Source organism: Centropristis striata, chromosome 14, assembly GCF_030273125.1.
Source record: "Centropristis striata isolate RG_2023a ecotype Rhode Island chromosome 14, C.striata_1.0, whole genome shotgun sequence".
In the NCBI taxonomy this organism is placed as follows: Eukaryota; Metazoa; Chordata; class Actinopteri; order Perciformes; family Serranidae; genus Centropristis; species Centropristis striata.
In genome coordinates this window covers 23488954-23513972 of record NC_081530.1, presented here as the reverse complement: position 1 = coordinate 23513972, position 25019 = coordinate 23488954, and the positions used below count along the sequence as shown (strand labels likewise).

Genomic DNA, 25019 nt, shown 5'->3' with positions numbered 1-25019 from the left:
TGGAGAATCAAGTCCAAAATATTAAATCAACATTAAGATAAATATAAGTCTCAGATCTGACTCAGTGTTGGAGATACCAGATCAACTTTGGGGACTGAAAAACCTAATCAGAATGTCCTAAGCTTAACTGGCTGATTAAAAAAAAAAAAAAAAAAAAAAATTCTCACTTTCTTTTTTACTTTTACAGACTTTGCGAAAGAAAGGCTTCAACGGTTGTGACAGTCCAGAGCCAGACGGTGAAGACTCTATCGACCAAAGTCCCCTTAATGATGACAAATACCGTAAGACCACAGAGGACCTGGATGTTCTCTTCAAACGCTACGGAGTAAGTCATGGAGTGTACTGTAATTACTGTTTGTTCTGCTTCTCTCTTCACTGGAGACTAAAAGCCTTTGTTTGTTATTATTCTGTGTTCGGCTTGAGCGCCTACAGGAAACAGTCACTGGGGTGAAGTTCCTCTAACTGCTTCTTTTCACACTTTTGTCACTGGGACTTTTGCAGAAGATCAGAAACTTAAGATCATTGTGTTAGATAACAGATATTAGAACAGTTCACGGCTACAGTCATATCTGGCCAGAGTTTTTAAAGCGGAACTGCAAATTTAAACATGTTTTTTTTAACTGTAAACTAAATAATATAACCGTACTGTCATGAAACACATTAATTATAATTGACATTTCTTACCGAATGCATCATCTGCATTTTATGGTTTGAAAATGGCCCAACATGCCCTCTGCTGTTTTTAAATCAGCCCTGAACCTTGCAAGGCCAATGCGTAAGCATAAGCTGCGTTCATCATCACATACTTTTTTATTTTTACTTTTCGTTTGTACTGCAGCTGCCCTTACAAAGTATGTACTGTTGCACGCAGTATGCATATAATTGCAAGACACAATTTGGACTTACTACCAAAGATACTGTATTTAAGGAAGATAGCTCATTACAAGCTTTGCCAGTGCTGTGAAATCGTATACACTCTCCTAAGTGTGCGTGATCACCTCTTCCGCCACTAGTGTGGAAGTATTGTCTAGATATTTACACTAACTAACAGCCATATTTACCATTACGAAAATGGTTTTGACACAGTTTTGCTAACGCCCTCTGTTCTTCTGAGATTTTGGGTAACGCCATCTACAGCATGTTGCCAGATCACATGACAGTGAGTTGAAGAGAATGAGAAAGGTTTATTAGCTAGCAAGGTGTACCTAATAAAGTGGCGGTGTGGTCTTCAGCTGCTCCAAGGTTGGACGTGTTGTGTGTTGAGATATGGTCTTCTGCAGACCTTGGTTGTAATAAGTGGTTATTTGAGTTACTGTTGCCTTTCTATCATCTTGAACTAGTCTGGCCATTCTCCTCTGACCTCTGGCATTAATAAGGTATGTTGGCTCACTGGATATTTTCCATCCTCTGTAAACCCTTGAGATGCTCGTGTGTAAAAAAAACCCAGTAGATCAGCAGTTAGTTAAATACTCAGACCAGCCTGTCTGGCACCAACAATCATGCCACGTTCAAAGTCACTTAAATCACCTTTCTTCCCCATTCTGATGCTCAGTTTTAACTTCAGCAGGTTGTCTTCACCATGTCTACATGCCTAAATGCATTGAGTTGCTGCCGTGTAGTTGGCTGATTAGATGTTTAGATTTGTCTACATCAATATTTTTTTTAATTTCTACTACTATGCATTAGGAAATTACAAATTTCTCTGGCTTTGAATATTGTTGGAAATATTTGGGATAATGCAAGTACACAAAATACAGGGCAATGGGTCAAGGCATTTTTAGACACAAATTTAAAGTGGGAATGTTAAATATTAAACCTTTTACGTTGTCAGTTGGTTCTTCATGTCCATACATCAGGAATTTGGAGAATTAGAGCAACAGAGATTTCTTGTTCAAACACGTATCGGCTTAACTGTCGCAAATCTATGAACTTATTTTACTGTCCTAGCTCAGCACATTGGACACTTACCTGTAATTAAAGCCCAACAGATACATCATCTCATATTAGCGTTTTAAGAGACGATTAGCTTACGATGCTGTACGATGAAGACTAAAAGTGAGTTTCTCTCCGCAGCAGTCGGCCGCTCCACCCCAGACGTTCTCCATGCCGGTCACAGTCCAGGCGTCCAATCAAAGCACACTGCAGTTCAGCAACCCTGGCAATGCGCTGGTAACTACCTCCTATGTAACATCCTCATCGCTCACGGATACCCACCTCCTGTCGCCACAGCAACCAGCCCTTCAGAGAAACACGGTGTCTCCTGGGTTGCCACAGCGACCAGCCAGTGCAGGTGAGCGAGTGATACTCGGCCTAATGTGACGAGACTGAAGTCATCAGTAAAATACCAGCAGAAACAGATTTTACACCATCGACCAGATATTTCTGACACGAAGAAACAACTTCTACTTCTACAAATACACTGTAATGTTGAATCTATATCAGTTGTTATTCTTTCATAAACCTGCAGCAGATATTGCATGCAATTTCTTGTAAAGAGCTGATTAGTTCCTCAGGGAGAGGAGCACATTCCTCTGCACTGCACTAATCTGCAGTGTGTGACATTTGCAGCACTCCTCCGACTGGAAATTTCTTTTCACTTTTGTATAACCTTTAAATTATAAGTTCAGCGCTGTATCAGCCAAATATTAAGCATGGAAGAACTGGAGTCAATGAGCGTGGCCTGTAATTATCTCCTACCTTTTACACTTGTCATTTCAAGTATGCTGCACCTGGAGAAAAATCCAGATGAGATTAAGACACTTTAATTTACACTGAGGGCGCTTTCACAACCCAAGTCTGTTTGGTTGGTACCAATCAGGGAAATTGATACTTTTGGTTTGTTTTCTTAGTTAGTCTGGTTTGCTTTCACAGTGCATAAATATAAGCGGACCATTATTTATTTATATTATTATATATATTTAGTATTATTTCTCATTGGTTGGAAAGTTGGCAATGGAAAATGTAAACACAGAAATAAACAAAGCAACATGGACCCAATCGCACCATGAGATTTTGCTGTCAAAGCTTTTTTACTATAATTATTTTATAAGTAATTGTTTTTATGGACTTTATTTAGCATCTCCTGTATGTGTTCTTCAGCCCAGATGTTAATCAAACATTGGACTTCAGCAAACGAACTGTAACAAGGATCTAACCGTACCAGAGATCGATTGAAACTTGCTTAACTTTGGGTTGTGAAAGCACCCATAGTAACATATGTGCATCTCCATTTGCCGGTTCACAAAATACAATTGCAATTTGTCTTGGATTTCCCAGCTACATGCAAACCAGAATTGGCTGAAAGTGTTTGGTAACCAAAAACTCCAGAAGAACAACAACTTAAACCCCGAAGGGATAGTTCAGATTTTTTTTTTTTGAAGCAGGGTTGTATGAGGTGCTTAGCCAGAGTAGATGTTTTACCTGCAGTCTGCGCATTCCCAGTTTGGAGAACCAGACTTGCACTCCAGGCAGGAAACAGACTGGGATTGCAACAAAACATATTTTAACCATCTAAACAAAGACCCACCCTAAAAATGTTATACTGCTTCACGTGTACGCTATATTTAGAATATGTCCACCGATTTTGTTGCTTTCCATAGACATTTAATGTGGCACTACTTTTTCTCAACTGTAGAACTTGCATGTCCCTAGCGCACTTGTATGCTTCGTGCACTGATGCAGCTCAGAAGAATACAGTGTGCAAAAAAAAAAGAAGAGGAAAAAATAAAACTGGTTAAAGAATAAAAAGGATTAAAATGAGAAAAAAGATACAAAAGATGCATTTTGGTTGATTTGTTGAGATTGAGCAGGTTTCTTTTCATTATCCTTTACATAAGTCTTTTTAAAGGGAAGTTGTTGCTTCCTTATTTTTCAGATTTTAGCAGAAAAAAATAGAAGTAAGTACAGCAAAGTATTATAGTTCAGAAAATGTGAAACCTTCCAGTGTTGTTGTGCTTCTTAATTCACATCCTTTTCTTCCTCCTTCAATAGGTGCTCTTCTTGGAGGTGAGCTGAATAATTCAAACGGAGGATGCCCAAGTCCAGTCCGTGAGTACTCTACTACTTCACTATTACATGTAGAAAAAAAACAAACAGATGAGATTTAAGACACTTTGAATTTACTTAGTCACGTGTGTCACACAATATACTATCATCTATAGTAGTTCCACTTATTTGACAAAAAATAGGAATACTCAAATCCAACCTCAGATTTTAGTGGAAGGAATAAATTTGTCTTGACATTGTGTCTAATAATCACAAGCAAAAATTCCAGTTTTTAGTTGTTATAAGATTAGATTTTTGCTGTGGATGAAGTGACATTGTCTTGTACAAATCTTTTTTTTATTCCGTCGGCGTTGACATGTCTTTAAATTAAAGCGCCTCAGAATAGAATATCAGTTTGCAAAAGAAAGCCGTGGAGGATTATTTTAACTTTGAGTGCACACAGCGCCCGCACCCCGCTGTCTGCAGTCACCTGTTTGATTTTCCTATTGATTTCTGTCCATTCGCACCTCTTTCTCCCCGCAGCTAATGGTTACACCAGTGCCAGGGCCTCCCCAGGCCTCCTCACCGTTTCCAACGGCAACAGTCTGGGGAAAGTAGTCCCGGCCAAGTCTCCGCCTCCACCGCCCAGCCCCCAGATGGTCAACAGCCGCAAGCCAGACCTCCGAGTCATCACCTCACAGGGCGGAAAGAGCCTCATGCAGATGGTGAGCCTAACCAAGTCGAACTTGTGCAGTCTGGGTCCTTTTAAGTTAACATTTTCAACCTTCCAAAATGAAAAAATGTTACTTTATACCTTTTGTTAACATGCTTAGTTGCTTGGGATGATTAAAATAAGTCTATTACAAACAATAACAAGACACCTGAAACCCAGAAGATTTGTTAAGGGACATGAGGGGATAGAAATTATTTTCACCTCGTCTCAGAAAAGCACGCCTTCACGGGCCAATGAATGAGATGGAAAACAGTACCGAAACAGTGGGAATTGATATATTTATATTATATTGAAACAATTTATAGTGTTTATATAGAGGATAACAACTCCCTTAGAGGCTGGTTGCCATTATTTTTGTGTTTTTAGTAAAGACCCGAAAGCTCTGCACTGAACGTTCAACATCTCATTATTTACTCTGGCAGCTTTAGTAAAGTCTCAGATGAATCAGCCAACTCCCACTGACATACTGAAGAGATTTCTCATAATTCTTTTGACTAAACATGTTCCCACGTTAAAGGCAGAATTAGCAGGATTTTCTCGTTGCAGTTTGTAAACTAAAAAAATTCAAAGTTGGCCTTTCGCCTGGTTCAATGACACCAGTTGGGCTTTTCAGTTGCACTTTTGGCCGCGCCGAGTTAAACCATGTCGCACTGATTTACGTTTTTCATAACCAGTTTTTGGAGTTGGAGTTGTGCCGAACCATGTCCGACCCATCTCCAGAATGAGCCAAAGCGAAACATGCTCAGGTTGGGTTGACGTCACACCGACCGCTAACCCCCAGAGCGTTTGTTGAAAGACTCAGTTCATGTCTGTGCAGGAGACTAGAGAAAGGTGTTTTTAAAGTTCGTCTGCATCTTTAAATCTAATCTCTGTGGTTTGATTTGAAGTTTCTCTCAGTTGTCGCTGTTTGTACTTTCAGATGACTGCATTATTTCGCTGTTTCTCTAACCTGTATAGGAGTATTTTTAAGTTGCTGACAAAAAACGTCCTGATTTTGCTGCTGTTTAGTAAAAGCCTTTAAACTTTTAATGTGAAGAATTTATAGGAAATTAAATGTTTATCACCCAATTAGCTACGCCTTTTGAGAAGCTATTCTTCAGTAAAAACAAGTGTACCGTCTACTGCTGGGAAGAAGAGTAAACACAGAAACAACCACAGTGAGATATCACATCAAGAGCTGCAGAAAAAAGGGAGACTTTTATTGTTCAGAATTTATAGGAAATGTGTTTATTCAACATTATGCGGCCACTTCATTAACAAGTCGCTCCTTTGACCTGTAGTCAATTAAAGATGCACCTTCATGCAGGTAGAACTGTTGTAATCTAGACACTAACCTGCCGAGTCAACCAGTTTTAAGCCAATCCAGCACATGTGTATAGAAAAAAAACTCAGTGCTCAATGGCGGTGTAAAAGCGAAAAGATTCACTCTCGTTTCAGAACGAGCATCGTCCGTTTGGTGTTCCACTTCACCGTATCTGGTTGTTTTTTTCTTTTTGTTTGGCACCTGGTTGCTACATTTTCATAGAGTCCTATGCACTGTTTCTGGGGGCTGCAACCCTAGAGTGACACCCAGAAACAGCCCGAACATGAGAAAATTAAAATAAAATGGAAAGAAAATAGAGTGTCTGCAAATAAAGACCCCCTACACACTGGTAGTGGGTTAGAAGTTATGATTAAGAGGCATCATTTCTGTATCCGTCTATTGTTTTTTGGGGGGTAAAATTCTACTCATTCTGCCTTTGATTTATAACCATTGTGTTTTCTAAATGACTGTATTTTTAGTTATAAACATGACTCAGAGTTGTAACTCTCTCTGTTGCCACCCCTTGCAGACAGAGGATGAGCTGGAATTGGTAAACGAGGTGATTTTTCCCACGTCAGTCACTCGCATGAGTCGATGGCTATCGACTGTCCGCACATTATTAGCATGGTTACCACACTGCACAAGAGTTTCTCATTGTTTTTGGTCTCGCTCCACTGACATTTATCGAGATGGTCTCCAGCTTGTTGTTGCTGCCTGACTGCATGTGGTTCAGGACTCATGGTTGTGTTGTTAGGATCATGATCTTTGCAGTATAATAATGACATAGTGATCGTGATAATCCAGAAAAACAAACCATCACAGTGATCAGAGCTTCAGCAGAACTGTCCTTCAGTTTTGATCCAGGCCCATTGACTTCATCTTATGATGCCACGTAAAGCATGAGTGTCTCTTCACTTGGCATTGTGGTGCGAAGCGCCGCGGAGCATGTTCCCTGTTCACTGACACTCATTTTCACCTTCCACCAAAACCGCCAATCAGAGATGTTTTAAAACTAACTGCATTACATTAAAGGCATTTCTCTCAAATGTTTTTACTCGGTCAAGTGTCCAAATCACCTGCAACAAAAACTTAACTTAAAGTGTTTCATATTTCAGGATTGTGTCTCCAAATCTTTGAAAGAATACAGGTGTTGAAATGATCTTTGATTAGTAGATCAACAGAAACTTGTAAGCAACAATTTTGTCAATTGATTTATAATTTCACTTATTTTCAAGCAAATATTTTTTGATTTTAGCTTCTCAAACCTGATGATTTGACAATTCTCTCTGTTACGTTTGAGAATAAATTTTCGCTGTTGGTCAGAGAAAACAAGCACAATATGTCCCCTTGGCCTCTGGGAAATTAAATTAAATTATTTATTTAAAGGTTTTTAAAAAAATGTTTTTCAGACATTTGCACATTTTACAGTATGCAATTCAAAAAAATAAATTAATTAAACTTGCAACCAATATGATAAATAATATAAAAAATAAATAAATGAAGCAAAAACCAAACAAATACAATAATTCAATAAAATAAAGATTCTACAGCAATTTTGCAAAGTTACAGATATTAAATTACATTTCTTGTAGTGTAGACATTATTGTAGTTATTAAAGTGGTCGCAATACTCTTTGGAGTTTACTAACTGAGTGGTGTGTCTAAGCTTTTCCACCTACAAATGAACCTTTGAACAACCAGCTCAACCCATCAGTTTTGCATAGGTTTCTGGGAAATTATAGAGGGAATTTCCATTATTTATATTCTAACATTTTATGAATGAAACAAGTAGTTGTAACGCTACAGCTGATGCTTGCCCTAAAATACTACTACTACTTAAAAATGGAAATGGCTTATTTTATGCAGAAGAAGTCATTTAAAAAGTATAGCTTGTTATCCGATAAAGACTCATTTTAATCCCAACTGAATTTACTCAGAGAGAGAGAGAGAGAGAGAGAGGGAGGGATGATGGGATGATGGCTGCTGCTTTCTGCTCCTGGTGCTGATTGTCAGCCGCCCCCTTTTTTACAATTCCACTCAAAGTTGACAGGCAAGAATCTCATTTTCCAGAGGATAGTGATTCATTTTCATCACCCTCACCCTGCCGCCCCTCCTCACTTCTTCACAAAGGCAGTTAATTGAATCTGGCCCCTCTCTCCGGTCTATCTGCTCTCTCTCTCTGTAAATTCAGCCAGTGTTTCCTCTCAGGATGATCTGCATTCACACGCTCTCACAATTCACAAGAGTAATTTCAGACCAGAGTTATTGCATCTTGGCTTTTTTATATGCAGGACCTTTCTATTTTTTTTCTCCTACAATGGACCTCAGTTTGCTTTTATCTGAGTTATATTTCAGCTGAACCAGACTCCAGCGTGTTGTGCTACCTCAGAGATTTGTGTTTTTCAGCGCAGGCACATGGTAATAAAACCTCTTGGTAGCAGTTTCACAGATTTAGCAGCATGTCTGTTGCACCTGTGTTTTAGAAACTGCCGATATTTTGTCATCTAAACGACTGACTTAATGTGCAAATACTGAGCGAGCAGCAGGTTTGTGCTGTGATCTCTAAAAATGACTGATTGACACATAAAAAACATGGTTAAGCAGAGTAACATACTGTAAGTCCTGTAGTGACATCCACTGGAGGAACATGAAATCAGCGGCACATTAAACAAGATCTCAGTCACAGAAGCTGACAGTAACTTGATAGTTCTTGTTTACTCTACACAGACAACTTGTAATTGACTGTATTTACTATTAAAGGCCGTCCACACTGAAAACTACAACTATACTGATCACTTTAAATTTGCATTCATTTTGATTGGCTTTGATTGTTTCTATCATTCATCAAATTGCTCAAAAAGCGAAGATAATGTTCAGCACTGTCATCATAATTGTGGTGTGGCGCCAATTGAGTGAGAATGATTTAAAAAAAAAAAAGTATTAATAGTAAATGAAAATACGACTGTGTGAAGTTATTCTGAAATGTTACAAATATATTTCTTTAAAAAGCAGTATATAAAGTGCAACAAGTCCTTTTTGTAGAGTGTATTACGGGCTAGGCAACCTGTGGCTCTTCAGGCCGTCTGCAGTGGCTCACTGTCACTATAACAAAAAAAGGACGTTTTTTCTTTACCTTTTAATTGTCATCTATCATTGTTGTAGGCCCAAAACAATTTGCATTCTTCAACTGTAAAAATGTGTAATTTATATACGGCATTATTAATCCACTAAAATGTGCTTTTTCATTGCTTGCAAAAGGTCACGGCCCGGTGCCATAAACTCTAAATTCTACCAACTTCAAGTCAAGTTTTAAGTATTGCCCAGCTAGGCTAGCTTTCAATTACAAATTTGGACTTGGGTCCTCATTGCATTCTGACAAAATCATATTAATAAATGCTCATTATGACCTATTAGTAATGTTGGTAGGGTAACTTAGACTTAGTATGCCGCTTTGTAAGACTACAATGGCTCTTTTGCTCTTAAAGGTTGCAGACCCCTGGTGTAGTAGATGGTATGAGAGCTGAAACGATTACTCATTTAATCGATAACTCATTCTTCAGAAAATGTATTTAAGGAATGTATAATAAATTAAAAATGAACTGTTGCGTGTAAATGGGAATATTTTTTTAATTTTTTAATTTTATATATGTATGTCTGTGTGTGTGCTGTGGCCAATAACAAAGTAGGAAAGCTGTGATATTCCACTTCTAGCTGTTGCACAAATGATGAGAAACTGTTATAGAAATGTAACCCTATGTTTCAGAATTATTTAAAATGATTAAAACACATCAACTTAAACAGGCCTCAGTGTTAAAAACTGCATTATCTGTGGTTAATGTCTTCCCTAATTCCCCCGTCATCTCTCACTGTCACTATCTAATAAAGGCATGAATTGGCCTTTATTAGAAAAATCAAAAAAACCCTTTAAACAGAAACACCCACCCTGAGACATAATTATATGTGATGGTTAAATAAATTGCCTTTAATGTAATATGTTCATGGCACACCCGAAACAAGGAAACTGTTTTTGATGCATGACGTGAAGAATCTCCTGACAGTAAATCCACTTGACTTTGAGATTTACTCTGTACTTCATTATGAATCCAGCCATGTGCACATTGTCATTCCCAGCATGTCAGAATCTACATTATCAAAACAAGTCTTCCACCTTGAGGCCACAGGTTAAAGATTTTTTTTCCGCTGTCACTAACATGTCGCTGTCCTCTCCTGGCAGAACGCCCAGCGGCTGGCAGCGGGAGCGCAGGTGGCACAAAGCCTCACCACACCAGTGGTTTCTGTGGCCACACCGAGCCTCCTGGCACAGGGGCTGCCTTTCTCCGCCATGCCCACAGCGTACAACACAGGTGAGCGAAACACACACGGGAACGCAAATATCCTTTTAGTTAACAGAGAAAGCATCAAGTGGCCGAAAGGAATTAATGGGTATATTCAACCCTGATTTCCAAAAAGTTGAAAAGCTTTGTGAAACGTAAATGAAAACAAGTGATCAAGTGATCAAGGTCCAGTCTCTGGTTCATCACTATTCCTGCTACAGTTGTACCATGAAGACAAAAGAACACCCCTAGCAACTCAGAGAAAAGATCAATGAAAAGTATAAGTCAGGAGATGGCTACATCTCAAAAAATGTCCAGCTCACTGGACATCTCACAGAGTTCAGTTAAATCCATCATTAAGAAATGGAAGAAGTATGGCACTTGTTTAAATCTGTCTAGAGCTGGCCGTCCTCACAAACTGAGTGAAAAACTATTCAGATCCGTAACTTACAGTAGTGTTCAATATAATAGCAGTCCAATGTGACTAACCAGATTAATCCAGGTTTTTAGTATATTTTTTATTGCTACATGGCAAACAAGGTACCAGTAGGTGCAGTAGATTCTCAGAAAACCAACAAGACCCAGCATTAGTGATATGCACGTTCTTAAGGCTGTGCAATTGGGCAATTAGTTGAAAGGGGTGTGTCCAAAAAAATAGCAGTGTTTGCCATTGACTTTACAAACATAAAACTATTTTATACAAACTTTTTTGTTTCTAGGATTTAGCAATCCTGTGATCACTAAACTAATATTTAGTTGTATGACCACTGTTTTTTAAAACTGCTTCACATCTGTGTGGCATGGAGTCTTGTGGCACCTTTCAGCTGTTATTCCACTCCAAGATTCTCTAACAACATTCCACAATTCATTTACATTTCTTGGTTTTGCTTCAGAAACAGCATTTTTGATGTCACCCCACACGTTTTGCTGGTTTACTAGTGTGTTTGGGGTCATTGTCTTGTTGAAACACCCATTTCAAGGGCATGTCCTCTTCAGCATAAGGCAACATGACCTCTATTTTGACATATGTAAACTGATCCATGATCCCTGGTATGTGATAAATAGGCCCAACACAGTTTGGGGTTCGTCTCACAAACTGTCTGCGGCCCTTGGACCCAAAAAGAACAATTTTACTCTCATCAGTCCACAAAATGTTCCTCCATTTCAGTTTTCTGCCATGTGTCTCTGGTTTTGCTCTCCTTTTTAAAGCATTGGAGATACTTTTAGCTGAACAGCCTATAATTGTTTGCACCTCTTCATAAGTTTTCCCCTCTCCAATCAACTTTTTAATCAAAGTACACTGTTCTTCTGAACAATGTCTTCAACAACCCATTTTCCTCAGGGTTTCAAAGAGAAATGCATGTTCAACAAGTGCTGGCTTCATCCTTAAATAGAGGCCACCTGATTCACACCTTTTTTTTCACAAAATTGATGACCTCACTGATTGAATGCCACACTGCTATTTTTTTTAACACGCCCCTTTCAACTAATTGCCCAATTGCACAGCCTTAAGAGTGTGCATATCACCAATGCTGGGTCTTGTTGGTTTTCTGAGAATCTACTGCACCTACTGCTACCTTGTTTGCCATGTTGCAATAAAAAATATACTAAAAACCTGGATTAATCTGGTTAGTCACATTGGACTGCTATTATATTGAATGCTACTGTAGGTAAAAGTACCAATGTAATGTGAATACATTTTACAGCAATGTAAAAGTTATGGTCAGGAATCGCCAAATGTGTCACAATATGGTATTAGTATCACAGTACTTAAGATTTTGCAGAGCTTTGCATATATATTGCAGAATAGTAATTTATTACTGTGCAGGCAAAAAAGGTTTTGTAGGCCCTTTTGAAACTTGGGAATTGGAAAGAAGACTACTCTTAAATTCAATAATGAATGAATTCAATTTATTTTATTATATTAATATCAAAAAGGTTTATTCGTGTTTGCACTCATAATAATGGATATAATGAAATAGATTAGCATCCATGTCCTTTATCGTTTGTTTTTTTGTCCCACCCCCTAGTTAAAATGTTCCATTACAAGTTAAAGTCCTGCATGGAAAAAAAAGTAAACGTATGTCAGTAATGGCAGCAAATTCTACTTGTAAAACAATTTATTTGGTTACTAGTTTGATAGTGACACTTTTGGTTAGCAGTCTGTCCCTTTATCAGACTGAGAATAAGACTCAACAATCAACTCTTTCTCCAGAATTACATACTGTACCTTTTGATAACGATACCTGAGTAAATAAAATTAAACACTCTATCCTTGGTCCTGTCTCAGAGTACCAGCTGACCAGTGCAGACATCACTGCTCTACACGCTCTGGCGTCACCTGGCGGCTTGCTGCCAACCAGCGTGTCCACATGGCAGCAGCAGGCTGTTTCCCAGCAACAACAGCAACAGCAGCAACAACAGCAAGCACAGCAACAACAACAACAGCAGATTAATCTTGCAACACTCAGCAACTTGGTGTAAGTCTTTTCCTCATTTTCTCATCGGCGCTGCGTCTCTCTCCTACAATCTGGTTTCCTGAAAGCTCCTCCGTCATTCTGATGATGAGGCTGGCAGTGACACGTTTATGGCGTAAAAGCTCTCGGCCTACTGACACTAACACTGAAATACTTTACTACTGACCTTCGCAGTCAGCTTGCATGATATCCATACCATGATCTTTTATACGAAGCAATTCACATTCCTTTTTAGTGAATTGGTCTCTCACCAGCATCTCACCATCTCTCAGCCTCTTCATAACATCAACCTGAATATCTCCTATTCAGTTTTTTCAGGAGATGATACACTTCAGCTGTATGAAGCAACTTCACCGTCTCAGAGATCCTTTATTAAAGCTGAAGTGCCGGAATTTTACATATAAATGAACGTCTCTTACACTCAAGCCCTTTTCAGACGAGGTCACACGAAGCTGAGTGACCCTCCGCTGAAATCTCTGCGTTTCCCTGCAAAGAGTTATGGTGTCTGGCGTTTTTACACAACTAGTTCCAAGTAAATTAAATGTGATTTGAGGAAATCCCTATTAAAGTTTCATTCAGTGTTTTTTGGAACACAGATGACAGCTATTTTTCACTTTTTTAAAATCCTTTTTAATAACCTTTTTTTATTAACCCTCTGAATCCAACCATCCCACTGGCAGGATTGAAATCATGTGTTTTCTTTAAAACTTTACCAAAAATATACAGTTTGTCATCAAAAGAAACTGTAAAAACAGGCATTATCGTTAGAAAAAATACCAAAACTTAAAAGCTTAAGCTTAAAATTGTGATATTTCTGTCAAAATCACTTTATTCTATGCGTCTCATTTAAAACTTCTCCAAAACAAATATTCACTAAAAATCATACAGAACTGCAGGCTGTTTACACAGAGCAGAGAGGAGAGGACAGGAGAGGTTGTAAGTAGAGGCTGTAAAAATGCAAATATTTAAATATCGATAGAATGTGGAGACCCAATATTAATTACACTTGTAAAAGTGTTGCATATATAAAATCTATTTTATTCAAATTTAAAAAATATATACCAGAGAAATTCAACCTGTGTTTTTATTTTTTAATGATGTATGTTATTATTATTGTATTATTCTGCACAAAAAGACATTTTTGAGTTGTTCCCACTTCTAGCCATGATTGCTGCTTCCATAGAGCTTATATGTTGCAGTGAAATTAAGGCCAGAGTGAGTAAAATGTAAACAGAGAAAACAACTTGCGGTTCAGAGGGTTAATAAAGAGGAAGCCTGTATTATGTTAGAGGACTCGCTGATGTCGGCGCAGGCCCAGTGTGAGCCGAGCGCCGCAGGGCTTCCAGTTGTGTCTTTGGTAGCATGAACACCAGATCGTTGAAGTGTGTTCTCTCCTCTCGTCCGCAGCATGTGGGGCGTGGACAAACAGAGCAGCGAGCTGTCTAGCCAGGTGTCCAGTCTGGCTGCCAACCTGAGGTGAACAGCCACTACTAGTGTGTGCGTGTGTGAAATGTCATGACCTTGTCTGTAGGGGGGTTTGTGGTCCACGTTTGCACTTGAAGGGCTTCTGTCTAAAACAAAACGGCATTCAGTAAATGTTGTCTTAAAGGCAGCCATACATTTATTTTTACATTATTATGAACTCATGAAGAACTGAACCTAAACATAAGCTGTCTAAACTTAATAATATAAGTTAATTATTAATTTTGCTGACAAAAATTAAGAAAATATACTTTTTCTACAAGGGCTGTAAAGAAATATTCTTAAGAAAACAGCCATCGACTAGATTAAATTCAAATATTTGGTTTTAATATGATGGACATTGACACTTCTTATTAAAGTCCACTGCATGTGTGTTTACTTTAAATCTACTTGAGTGAGAACTGGATGTAAAGATGACTCAATGATATCAATACCCCATAATTATATTATAATAAAAGAGGCCCTTTTGGCTTATTCTGAGTCAAGATGTAAAACAGATCAACTCATCACCAGTTTATTTGAGCAAGCAGCAAAAGATCAGTGTTTTGCCCTCATAAATGTTGCTTTTAGATTTTACTGATTTACTCTTTACAAATAGGTACTTGTATAACTTTTTAAATCAAAAATTATATCAAAATCAGATTAAATTAGTCAATCAAAAGTAGAACTTTATAGTTATATGATTTTTTTCAGAGAAAACTGATCATTTTAAACTTTAATATTTTAATAAAAGATGTTCATAACGTGTAGTTTTTACACACTTGAGGCTCAGGGGTAGCAGAACAAAAACTGTTATGTTCAGTTTGAAAGTCTTTTATTTTTCTTTCTAATATATCAATAAACCTCACTAACATACTTTGGCTTTTATTCCTTTGACATATTCTGTTAAATCAGACATGTCACTGGATACTCAATGTGTGTTTATTGGTGGATTGCCAACCACAGCATTTAAAATCATAAAGTCATGCAAATGCAAAAATGCATACAAAGGCAAAACAAAGAGTATTGCGCAAAATTAGAAACATTCTTTAATATCCCTCCTCCATGTTTCTTCTCTTGCTGCAAATTTTGCCTGTTTTTGTTTTGGTATTTTCAACCTTTGGGGCGCATTTTTCTTGATAAAATAATCCTTATTTTAACTATAAAAACTGTTTTGTTCTGAAGAGAAATGCTGTTGAATTCACTCGTGCATGCGTTTATGACCTTAAGGGCCACCGTACAAACTCTGTAGTAACAAACAAAAGTTAACAAAACAACGTGACTGTCCTGATTAACACATTTACTCTTGTGTGAAAGCTCCGTTCACTGATTGTAGATCAGAAAACAAGCTTTTTGTCTGGATGTCTGGATTTTTATGTGTGCTGGGACAAAAATTCAGCAGATCGGGGTCTGTGTGTTTCTGATGCTCAGACATTATTAACATTATTGCTGTTGTTGAAGAAACTTTGCTCGCAATAATGTTTCACACTTTTCTCCACACATGCCTTCTAATCCACCTCTACCCTTTGGTTTTGGGCTCCAACTTTTTGTTTTCTCCCCACAGTGTTGGCTCTCCGTCCAACCTGCTCTTGGGTAGAGATGAGTGGTTGGGCCGGTACTGTATCACACTTCCTTTTTCCTGTATGTCTGTGCGCTTTTGGCTGGCTCCCCCCCCCCAAGCATGTCTGCAGTCAAACAGGAAATGAGACGTAGTTCCGGTTTCCAACATGTTCTTTAACCCAATATTATTTTCTGTTTTATCATCTGTAGTTTCTTCACTTCACAGCTGACTCACTGCGATCCACCCTGTCACACAAATCATTTCATGCTTCCTGGGCTGTTGTGTTGGTCTTCTGGGAGCAGTGGCGGCCGGGGTAGTGTTGTCACGATAACAAAATTATGACTACGATACAATACCCTGCCAAAATATCTCAATACGATACTGAAACAATACCAAAACCTAAAATAAGGAATTTAGTAATAGAAATGAAACTTAAGATTGTATATACAGTCATGGAAAAAAATATTAGACCACCTTGTTTTCTTCAATATATTGTTCATTTTAATGCCTGGTACAACTAAAGGTACATTTGTTTAGACAGATATAATGATAACAACAAAAATTGCTCATAAGAGTTTTATTTAAGAGCTGATATCTAGCAATTTTCCATGGTTGTCTTGATAATTACCAAAATCATTATCAAGAAAACCATGGAAAATGGCTAGATATCGATTAATTAAAAATATACATGGTATGCAGTGATCTGATGTTCCCTATACTTGAATTGTTGTGATTTTTTTCCGCTAGTTTACTTCATACTTGCAACCGCATATCAATTAATAAATACAACTTTTTTAAATTTAAAACAGTGCCCCCCACCTGCATATCAGTTAATCTAAATGGCTTGGTAATTAACAGATGATAATATACACTGATTTCATTTTTGTGGTACCTTTTTACTATGGGTATATCGTGCAACACTAGTGGGGTTTTACTTCTGCTTTTAAGGCTCAGAATTGATTAAATTATTGAATAGTCGAATGTGGCTTCTCCCTGTTAGTGCTGTGCCTTGTAATGTTGGTTTTTGTCTTGACACCAGTGACTTTCCAGTCTCTCATACACCTCTTTGTGAAGTAGCTAATCGTTTGTACGTTTTGTTTTCTCGCCTTTCCTCTCGTCCCTTATCTTTCCCTCTCTGTCCTCCGTGTCCTCCCTGTTCTCAGGCCTGTGACTCATATACCTCAAGGTGCCATGCTGACCGTCAACACCAACTCCTGCGTGAGCATCAAGTCGGAGCCCGTGTCGCCCGGCCGGGATCGCAGCACCCCTTGCCCTCCTCCATCTTCAACCACGCCGTCCTCAACCTCAGGGGGAGCCATCCTGACCGCACCGCCGCAGTATCCCGGCTCGCTGCTGTGCCTGGAGCCGCCGACCGGCCGCTCGCCTGCGGACAGCGTCAGCAGCAATGCCAGCTCCTTTGAAGGCAGTGATCGTGACGACGCTGCTGCAGCTGGCGGCGGAGGCGCAGGAGGAGGCGGCGGGGGGCGGCGGCGGAGGTGGCAGCGGTGCTACAGGAGGCCGCCCTGACTTCAGCCCCTCGGCGGAGCTCCTCAGGGCGTCGAACGAACCGGAGCAGGAGGGAGGAAACATCAAGCGCATGAGATTGGACGCCTGGGTCACATAGAGTCGCCTGCCGCGGCGCTCGGTGAAGTTTTGGTGACACTTAAACACCCACAACACACCCACACTCATCCTTTAACCCCCCACTGCCCCGACCCCACTGCCATGTGACACTATCATCACACATCTGCCTCTGTCCAAAATTATGCGACTCAGCTGCGTCACCCAGACTCTCGAGGCTTTGCCAAAAAATACATAAAAAATATACATAAAAACCCTTTTGGGGATCGCGCTCTGAGTGAGGAGAGGACGACTTAGTGCTCAGCTGGATATTTTTCCCTGTAGATCCTTGAATAGAGGGACGGTAGGTTTTTAAAGCCTTCTTGCTTGAATGGACTCCCGTATAGTCGTTTCTTTTGAGGTGTTGAACCTTTTTCTTTTTTTTTTTTTGCAATCTGACAAAACCATAAACATTAATCGTTCACATGGTTTCACCGTCATGTATTTACATTGAGCTCTGCTACATCGTTCACAATGTGATTGGTGGCTTGTCGTCGACATTATGGGACTTGTATGACTTCCTGCTATTTTGAACGTCGTTTTGGGTCGTGTGCTGTCCATTCTTCCATAAGTCACTTCCAAACTGCACTTTTGGATAGAACTTTATCTGGACACGTTTGAGGACTGAGCATCTATCTGGCACTGAGCAAACAGACTCAAACATGATCCTGAATATACTTCACCATGAAAGGTTCTTTTTCGCTGCCACATTTCCCAACCCTCGTGCGCCCCAGGCAGGCCGAGCCCTCAGGTGGAGCTGAGCATCTCGCCAGAGTGCCAATATCAACCTCTCTTCGATGAAAAACAAAAAAATGCCAAATGCCTCTCGCACACGGTGCAGGGACACTGACGAATTATCACTGGCACTGAAACAAGAACTAGAAACTTGTTAATGCTTTTCGAATTTGCCGTCACTCTCCTCAGACGGGGCTGCTCCTCCCGTCCTCTCACCTCACCTCATCTCCTCTGGAGCTCGGATGGAAATAGTTGCACCAGAAATCCAGCCAGCCACTCAGCTTACTACCAGGAGTAGATGCCATCCACTTAAATGCATAGTATGAGTTTTTTGAGCCTCTCTTGTGGCTTTTTTTTTTCTCGTTGGGTAGGGAAAGTATTTGGTTCTCTCAGTCCAAGTGTTCTTTATCTGTTGGTATTTAAAGAAAAAAAAAAATCTGTTTTGAGGGTCCGTTAGTCGTCCAGAAGTAGGAATATTCTGACTTTGTATAAAAATCACTCCTTATACAAAAGCTTTGATGTCCTCTTTAGCTCTCTCTAGCTCTCCTTAGCTCTTTGCCGTGTTTCAAAAAGTGAAAGGAAAAAGACATTTTCTATATTTCTACCGCTTCAGTTGGCGACAAAGTAAAATAGCTTTTCAGCTTCAACGACGTGTATGTACATATGACTATATTTGCATAGACTTTGCTAGGTATCCCTAAAAACAAGCAATGTGTTGATTCTCAGTGGATCTGTTTGCATATATGAGTGTGAATTTGATATGTTTCGAGCTACGGTGCAGGGGTTTCGCCACACTACGTAGTGCTGGTGGATCGGACTCGTTTCAGTAAAACTATTTTATGCTAGTGTTGATGGTGTGTGCACTTTCTGTCTCACTCACAGAGGCCTGCTTGGTTGTGGTGTCATCATATTCTCCTACCACACATTTTTTAAAAACCCACGATCAAAGTATAAATTGTCCATAAACACCTGAACGATTAGGACACTGCCATTCACTTATAGCGTAGTTATTTAGATTAAAAAGCACTTCTTTGACTCATACTTTAAACGACAGAATATTTTCCACATTACTCAGACACAGATTATGCCTTTTTTTCACTTTGAAATTAAGTCAAGAGATTGGCTACCAAGTGCTGTGTTTGTTGTTTAATTGTATGTTTTCTAGTACAATTTGTTTAGTCCAAACCATTTCAAGTGTGTGTGTATGAGTGTGTGTACACAGGTTGTTTATAGCCTACTAATAGAAAGTTTCTCCTGATTGCTTGACCTTTTTATTTTATTTTTTGTCCTTGAGACGATGCTCAAAGTGCAGACTGGTGTGTTTGTTGACTGTTTATTATCTACATAAACAATCCTACACTGTTCAGTCAGTGTAGGTGAAGTGGACATGGCGGCTTTTATGAATTGATGCTGTTTGGTGAAGTCGCAGCCCGCAGACGAGTGTTAACCCTGCGTCACTGTGGGTTTGTGACGAGTATCCGGAAAAAAAAAACACCATCCTGCTGCGTGTGACTTTTTCCACGCCAGCGTTGTTGTTGATGTTTTTCCATGATCAGGTCATTTTTTTCCGTCCATCATTCGACAGTGTGGTGGGTAGCTTTTCACTCTATTTCATTTCAGATTCAATTTTTTCAGTCATCAATTTAACAGCCAACACTTTCAATAAACTTGTGTTGGAGAAAATTTGCCTCTTAAACTGTTAAAAGGGATTTTGCGAAACTCACTTATTGGCTTTCCTACAGAGTGTTTTATTGAAGATCTATGCTAATATTTAGCTCTGCAGGAAACAGACAAAAAGCCTGGCTCCGTCTAAAGGTAACACCTCAAAAGCTCACTTCTACTCTTGCAGACCTATCTAAGGCTGAATCTTAATATTTGTCGGTATTAGGTTTTCAATTACGGGATTCAGATGTTTTTCAATACTGTAGAATAAAAGAGTCCTCTGAATTAATGCCTTTAATATCCAATTTGGCTGAAGCATCAAATATTCGATGTTGATTACTACCGAAGCACTCCGAAACCCAACAAAAAATGGTTTTCAGGACAGCCCTCGGCCTCTTCTCCGCACTTTTTCACATTTTCGCTGTGTATAAAGATCTGGCTTAAACCTTCATAATTCCACATTAACGGATAAATTAAATTCCCTGGGTTGTTTGTATTTCTTTAAACCGATCATAATCGTCTTGGGGGTCGCCAAGTCCAAGCTGCAGCGGATATACACTTGCAAAATAATGTCAGTAATAATAATAATATTAATAATAATTAATAATTTCATTTATATAGCACATTTTAAAAACAGCAGTTTACAAAGTGCTTCATCAGAAAGCAGTTAATTACAACGAGAATGATGCCATAAGGCTAAAAACAATTCTTACATTTAAAGAAAAACAATAAGAGACAGAGCAGGAACAATTACAAGACATTCTCAGATACACAGAAAATAAAAGGTTAAAAAAAAAAAATTGAAGAAGAAGTAGTGTTTGGTGGTAATGGAGCTCTGGCATTATAACAGCTTATTTCCTCCAAACATTCAAAAGCACATCATAACTGTGTGATTAAGATAAGTAAAGATAAGATAAGTAAAGAAAGACAAACATAATTTGGATAGTCAAACATGATCTGCAGATACTTGAGCTCTGGAGGAACTCGCTGGACTCCACAGACAGTTTAGTAGCTCTGTGTGTCTCTTAAAGAACGTTATTTAACCGATAACACAGAAGCTTGTGGAACGGATCGTTTACATTAGTTAAAACAATATTACAGGTGCATGATGCTGCCAGAGTTAAAAGTTGTGCCAGAGACAGAAGCCATGGATCTGCACCTGGCATTGACTTATAACTTAATAGGAAGAAAAAAAAGGTGATATATCATAACATGATAATCATGTCTTGAAATCTAATATTTTGACAACCTTAATGTGACTAAAAGGCCTACAAAAGTTGTAACAATCTTGGAATAATGTGTTAACATTACAAAGTCGGAATAACGGGGGGTTTTCCTGTTCAGAAGTGCCGTGAAAGCAGCATAAAGTTATTAAGGAACGACAGATTATAAGGTGTTGATTAGTGAGATTTAGACTTTTTCAGTCTCTGGGCAGAGCCAGGCTAGCTGTTTCCCCGTTTCCAGTCTTTATGCTAAGCTAAGCTAACCGGCTTCATATTTAACAGATGTGGTATTGAACATTCTCGTCTAACTCTCTGCAAGAAAGCGAATATTTCCCAAACTGTTCCTTTAAAGATCCACCTGATGAGCGGTATCAGCCTCCAGGCAAAGCCAATGAGTCATTTCCATTTTTTATTTTTATTTTTTACAATTTCAGTGGAAACTCTTTGTGTTTGTGGGCGCTGATGGTTGACTGAAATGTGACACCACACCGATTGGCTCCCTGCCTCCTGCAGGTTTGTTCATGTACAAAAAGTTTCTCTGTCCAATATCGCAGTTTAGTCACAAGACAATCTATATGAGAAATGAAAACCTGCACCCCTGTTACTTGTTGTGTACAATGTTTTTTAGAATCTCACTATTTTTGGATTAATTTGTGCTGGTGACAGTTCCATTGTCTATTATAATTATTATTATGATGATGATATTATTATGGAGCTTTTATTTTATTGCTATTTTGTGTAGGATAGTTTTTATTTTATCTTATTTTATCTTCCTTATCATAAACATATAATACTGGTTTCCTTTTTTTAAAACAACTTGCTGAAAATTGCACGATCAGTTATTGTGGTATTAGCAAATGCAATGAAGGAAATACCAGTTAAATGCTGCAATTTTAATTAAGATATAGAATATATTTATAAAAATGGGAAACAACTGAAATTAGTAAATCATGAAATTTGAAAAAAATGTAAATGCATGGGATACCGGTAACAACAAACGTATGTTACGTAGAGTAATGATAAAGGACATGCATCACAAATGAGTTTTTAAACAACTCAGAATAATGTAGCATATGAAATACTAAAGATGAAATTTATAGCTAATATATTGTGTTGAGCTAGTCTGCTTTGGGTTTTGTTGTAAAGAAAATATTTCTTTTTGTTGTTTTTGTTTTTTTGAGAATGATATACAGTTTGTGTATATTTTCATATACAAAGTATGCACTGATATGTTATTGAAATTCTATACCGCTTTTACAAAAAAAGTGTTTGTTGTACCAAAGTATCCAAGTCCCTTGAAACCTTTCCCTTTTTGCGTATGTTTTACCGTATTTTATATATTAAATAGACAAACTTGAGTGAAATTAATTTGACTTTGTGTTTTTATTTTCCTGTTTGCTCTGTAACAAAGCAAAAGTGCCTCTTAAATCTTTCAGAAAGATAAAATCTGGAACATTTGGTGCAAGTACAACCTTTCTAAGTGTAATTCAGAGGGGCATTAGAGTGAGTTTATTATCTGTTTTTTCCCTCTTCATCCTCAGCTCATTGTCACAGTCACAAACACGTGCAATGAAGCTTCATTTCACACATCCAGTGATAAATACGGCGCTAAATTTAGCCGATCTCTCATGACCTCCTGTGAGGTAAGCAGCAACTGTGTGAGCAAGTCTGACACTCAGATTATTATTTAACATTAGAGTCCGGTAGTAAAAACAGCAGTAATTTATGTGATCTTTTACCAAACTTTATGTTCTTATCTGGTGTTGTGTTTTATTTATTAGGGCCCGAGCAGGCAACGACCTGCGAGGTCCCTATTGTATTTCAAATGATTTTTTTTTTCTTCTTCCCAAATGATCGCATTTTTCACTGTCTGAACATACCCCAAAACTCATGAAACTTTAAATATAAGTCACACCTGGCGAAATATTTTATAATCTATTGTCATCCTGAATTTCCATCACTAGGTGGCACTATAATAAAGGAAAGTGCGTTTTGGCTAATAACTCCCACATACTTTATCGCACAATTATCGCACCTTATATCCATGCGTTCACTGAGTTGTGCTGAATCTCGGGATATAGGCCACGCCCATTTTCGCCTACCGTTTTTTTCCCCGCAAATTCGTGAAATGTCGCAAACCTACTTTTGCGAACTCCTCCTAGGCAATTTCATCGTTTTGCACCAAACTTTGCACACAGCATCTATGGACCCTCATAACAAAAAGTTATTAAAATAATTTGATAACCCAAAGAATACTCAAGTTATTAAATAACAACTTCCTGCAGGTGGCACTATTTTAAACACAAAACACGAAGTGTTGCATATCTCCACATTGGTGTGTCTGAATGACATGAAACTCAAGATCCTACTTCCCCATGAGCCCCTGAGGCTCTGTGCAAAATTTTGGCCGATGACCACTAGGTGGCGCTCTTTAAATTGAAGTATTTTATATCTCCAAATCGGTTGGTCGGATTAACACCAAACTTGGTACAATTATTGTCAATGCCCTCCTGAGGATAACCCTTGAAGGTTTTATTGATCGGCCCCTAGGTGGCACTGTGGTGGCAGTCTAATTTCATATTTGGTACCGTGGCCACACTATAACACTTAAGGCAATCAAATTCATAGGGGTGGTATAGACTGGCCCCTGTAACGCACACACCCCAACGGCAGCATGCCCCGACACGCGTGTACTGCGAGGGCCCGTTCAGTACTGCTTGCAGTCCTAGTTTTATTTTTTTAGATTAAAATAATGATGAAGGTATAGTAAAAAGTATTAAAATTTCGGTATTAAGGTCCTGTACTCCCAGGAAAATATGAAATATAAAGTGTGAATAATTAAAAAATAAAATAAAGTTACAATAAAAAATTTATTTGCTTGTTAAGGTCCTGTACTACTACAAAAATATTACAAATATTTTTCATTCAATTGAAATTATAATACAGGTATAATAAAAATATTTACATTTCTGTGTTAAGGTCCTGTACTACCATGAATATATATATATATATTTAAAGTTTGAAAAAAAATTAAATAAAAATAATAAAAGTATAATAAAATTATGTAAATTTGTGTGTTAAGGTCCTGTATTACTACAAGAAAATAAAATGGAATTTAAATTTTAAAAATTGCAAAGTGTATATATATATGTATATATATATATATATATAATATAGTTAAATGTGTGTGTATATATATGTGTGTGTATATATATATATATATATATATATATATATAATATATAATATAGTTAAATGTGTGTATATATATATATATATATATATAATATAGTTAAATGTGTATATATATACATATATATACAGTTAACTATATTATAAGATATATACAATATAAGTATATAATATTAAGTGTTACAATAGATTATTAGAAAAGCACATTAAAAAAAGATTCTCAATATTTAAAGGAAATAAACCCCCAAGAGTTTTATGTTATTTTGGATATTACAGATCTTAAGTTATAAATTATTGGCAACTATTTTGATAATCAATAATTGCCTATATATTAGAAAACACAATAAGTACCATACGTCCTTCTGAAATGATGTAACATTAAATGATATAGTTTGATATATAGTTTTGTCCATAGTGTGCAAAGAGAAAAAATATCTACAGTTACAAAATGTATATACCTTATTACAATTAATCTATAGAAACAATTTTTTGCTCTTTCTTGTCATTTAGAGTGACAGTCGATATGTGTAAAAGGTCACTTGCATGGTGACTTTACTTTTGCTTTTACAGATTTTCAGCCTGCTTCTGGTTTCTCGAATAAAACAAAATGTTTCTACTTATTTCACTCTGTGCTCAAAAATATAATTTTATCAGTTCTAAAAATGTAAGAATGTTGTCTGTAAGATTAGAGAATAGAAAAGGTTTCAGGGTGCAGAATTAGGCTTCATTTTCAGT

The 25019-nt window shown here is 37.9% G+C and overlaps 1 protein-coding gene across 1 annotated transcript in view; it reads left to right on the top strand.

The window, feature by feature from the left end:
- The window catches only part of LOC131984482 (myocyte-specific enhancer factor 2D homolog), a 31785-nt gene extending 13082 nt beyond the window's left edge, over positions 1-18703 (top strand). The window contains 10 exon segments of the mRNA XM_059349310.1: positions 188-325; positions 2074-2290; positions 3991-4047; positions 4528-4709; positions 10254-10383; positions 12644-12833; positions 14238-14306; positions 15856-15906; positions 17016-17328; positions 17330-18703. Coding sequence (XP_059205293.1) covers positions 188-325; positions 2074-2290; positions 3991-4047; positions 4528-4709; positions 10254-10383; positions 12644-12833; positions 14238-14306; positions 15856-15906; positions 17016-17328; positions 17330-17476 — 1494 coding nt within the window. The 3' untranslated portion in view covers positions 17477-18703.
- The last annotated feature ends 6316 nt before the right edge of the window (positions 18704-25019 follow it).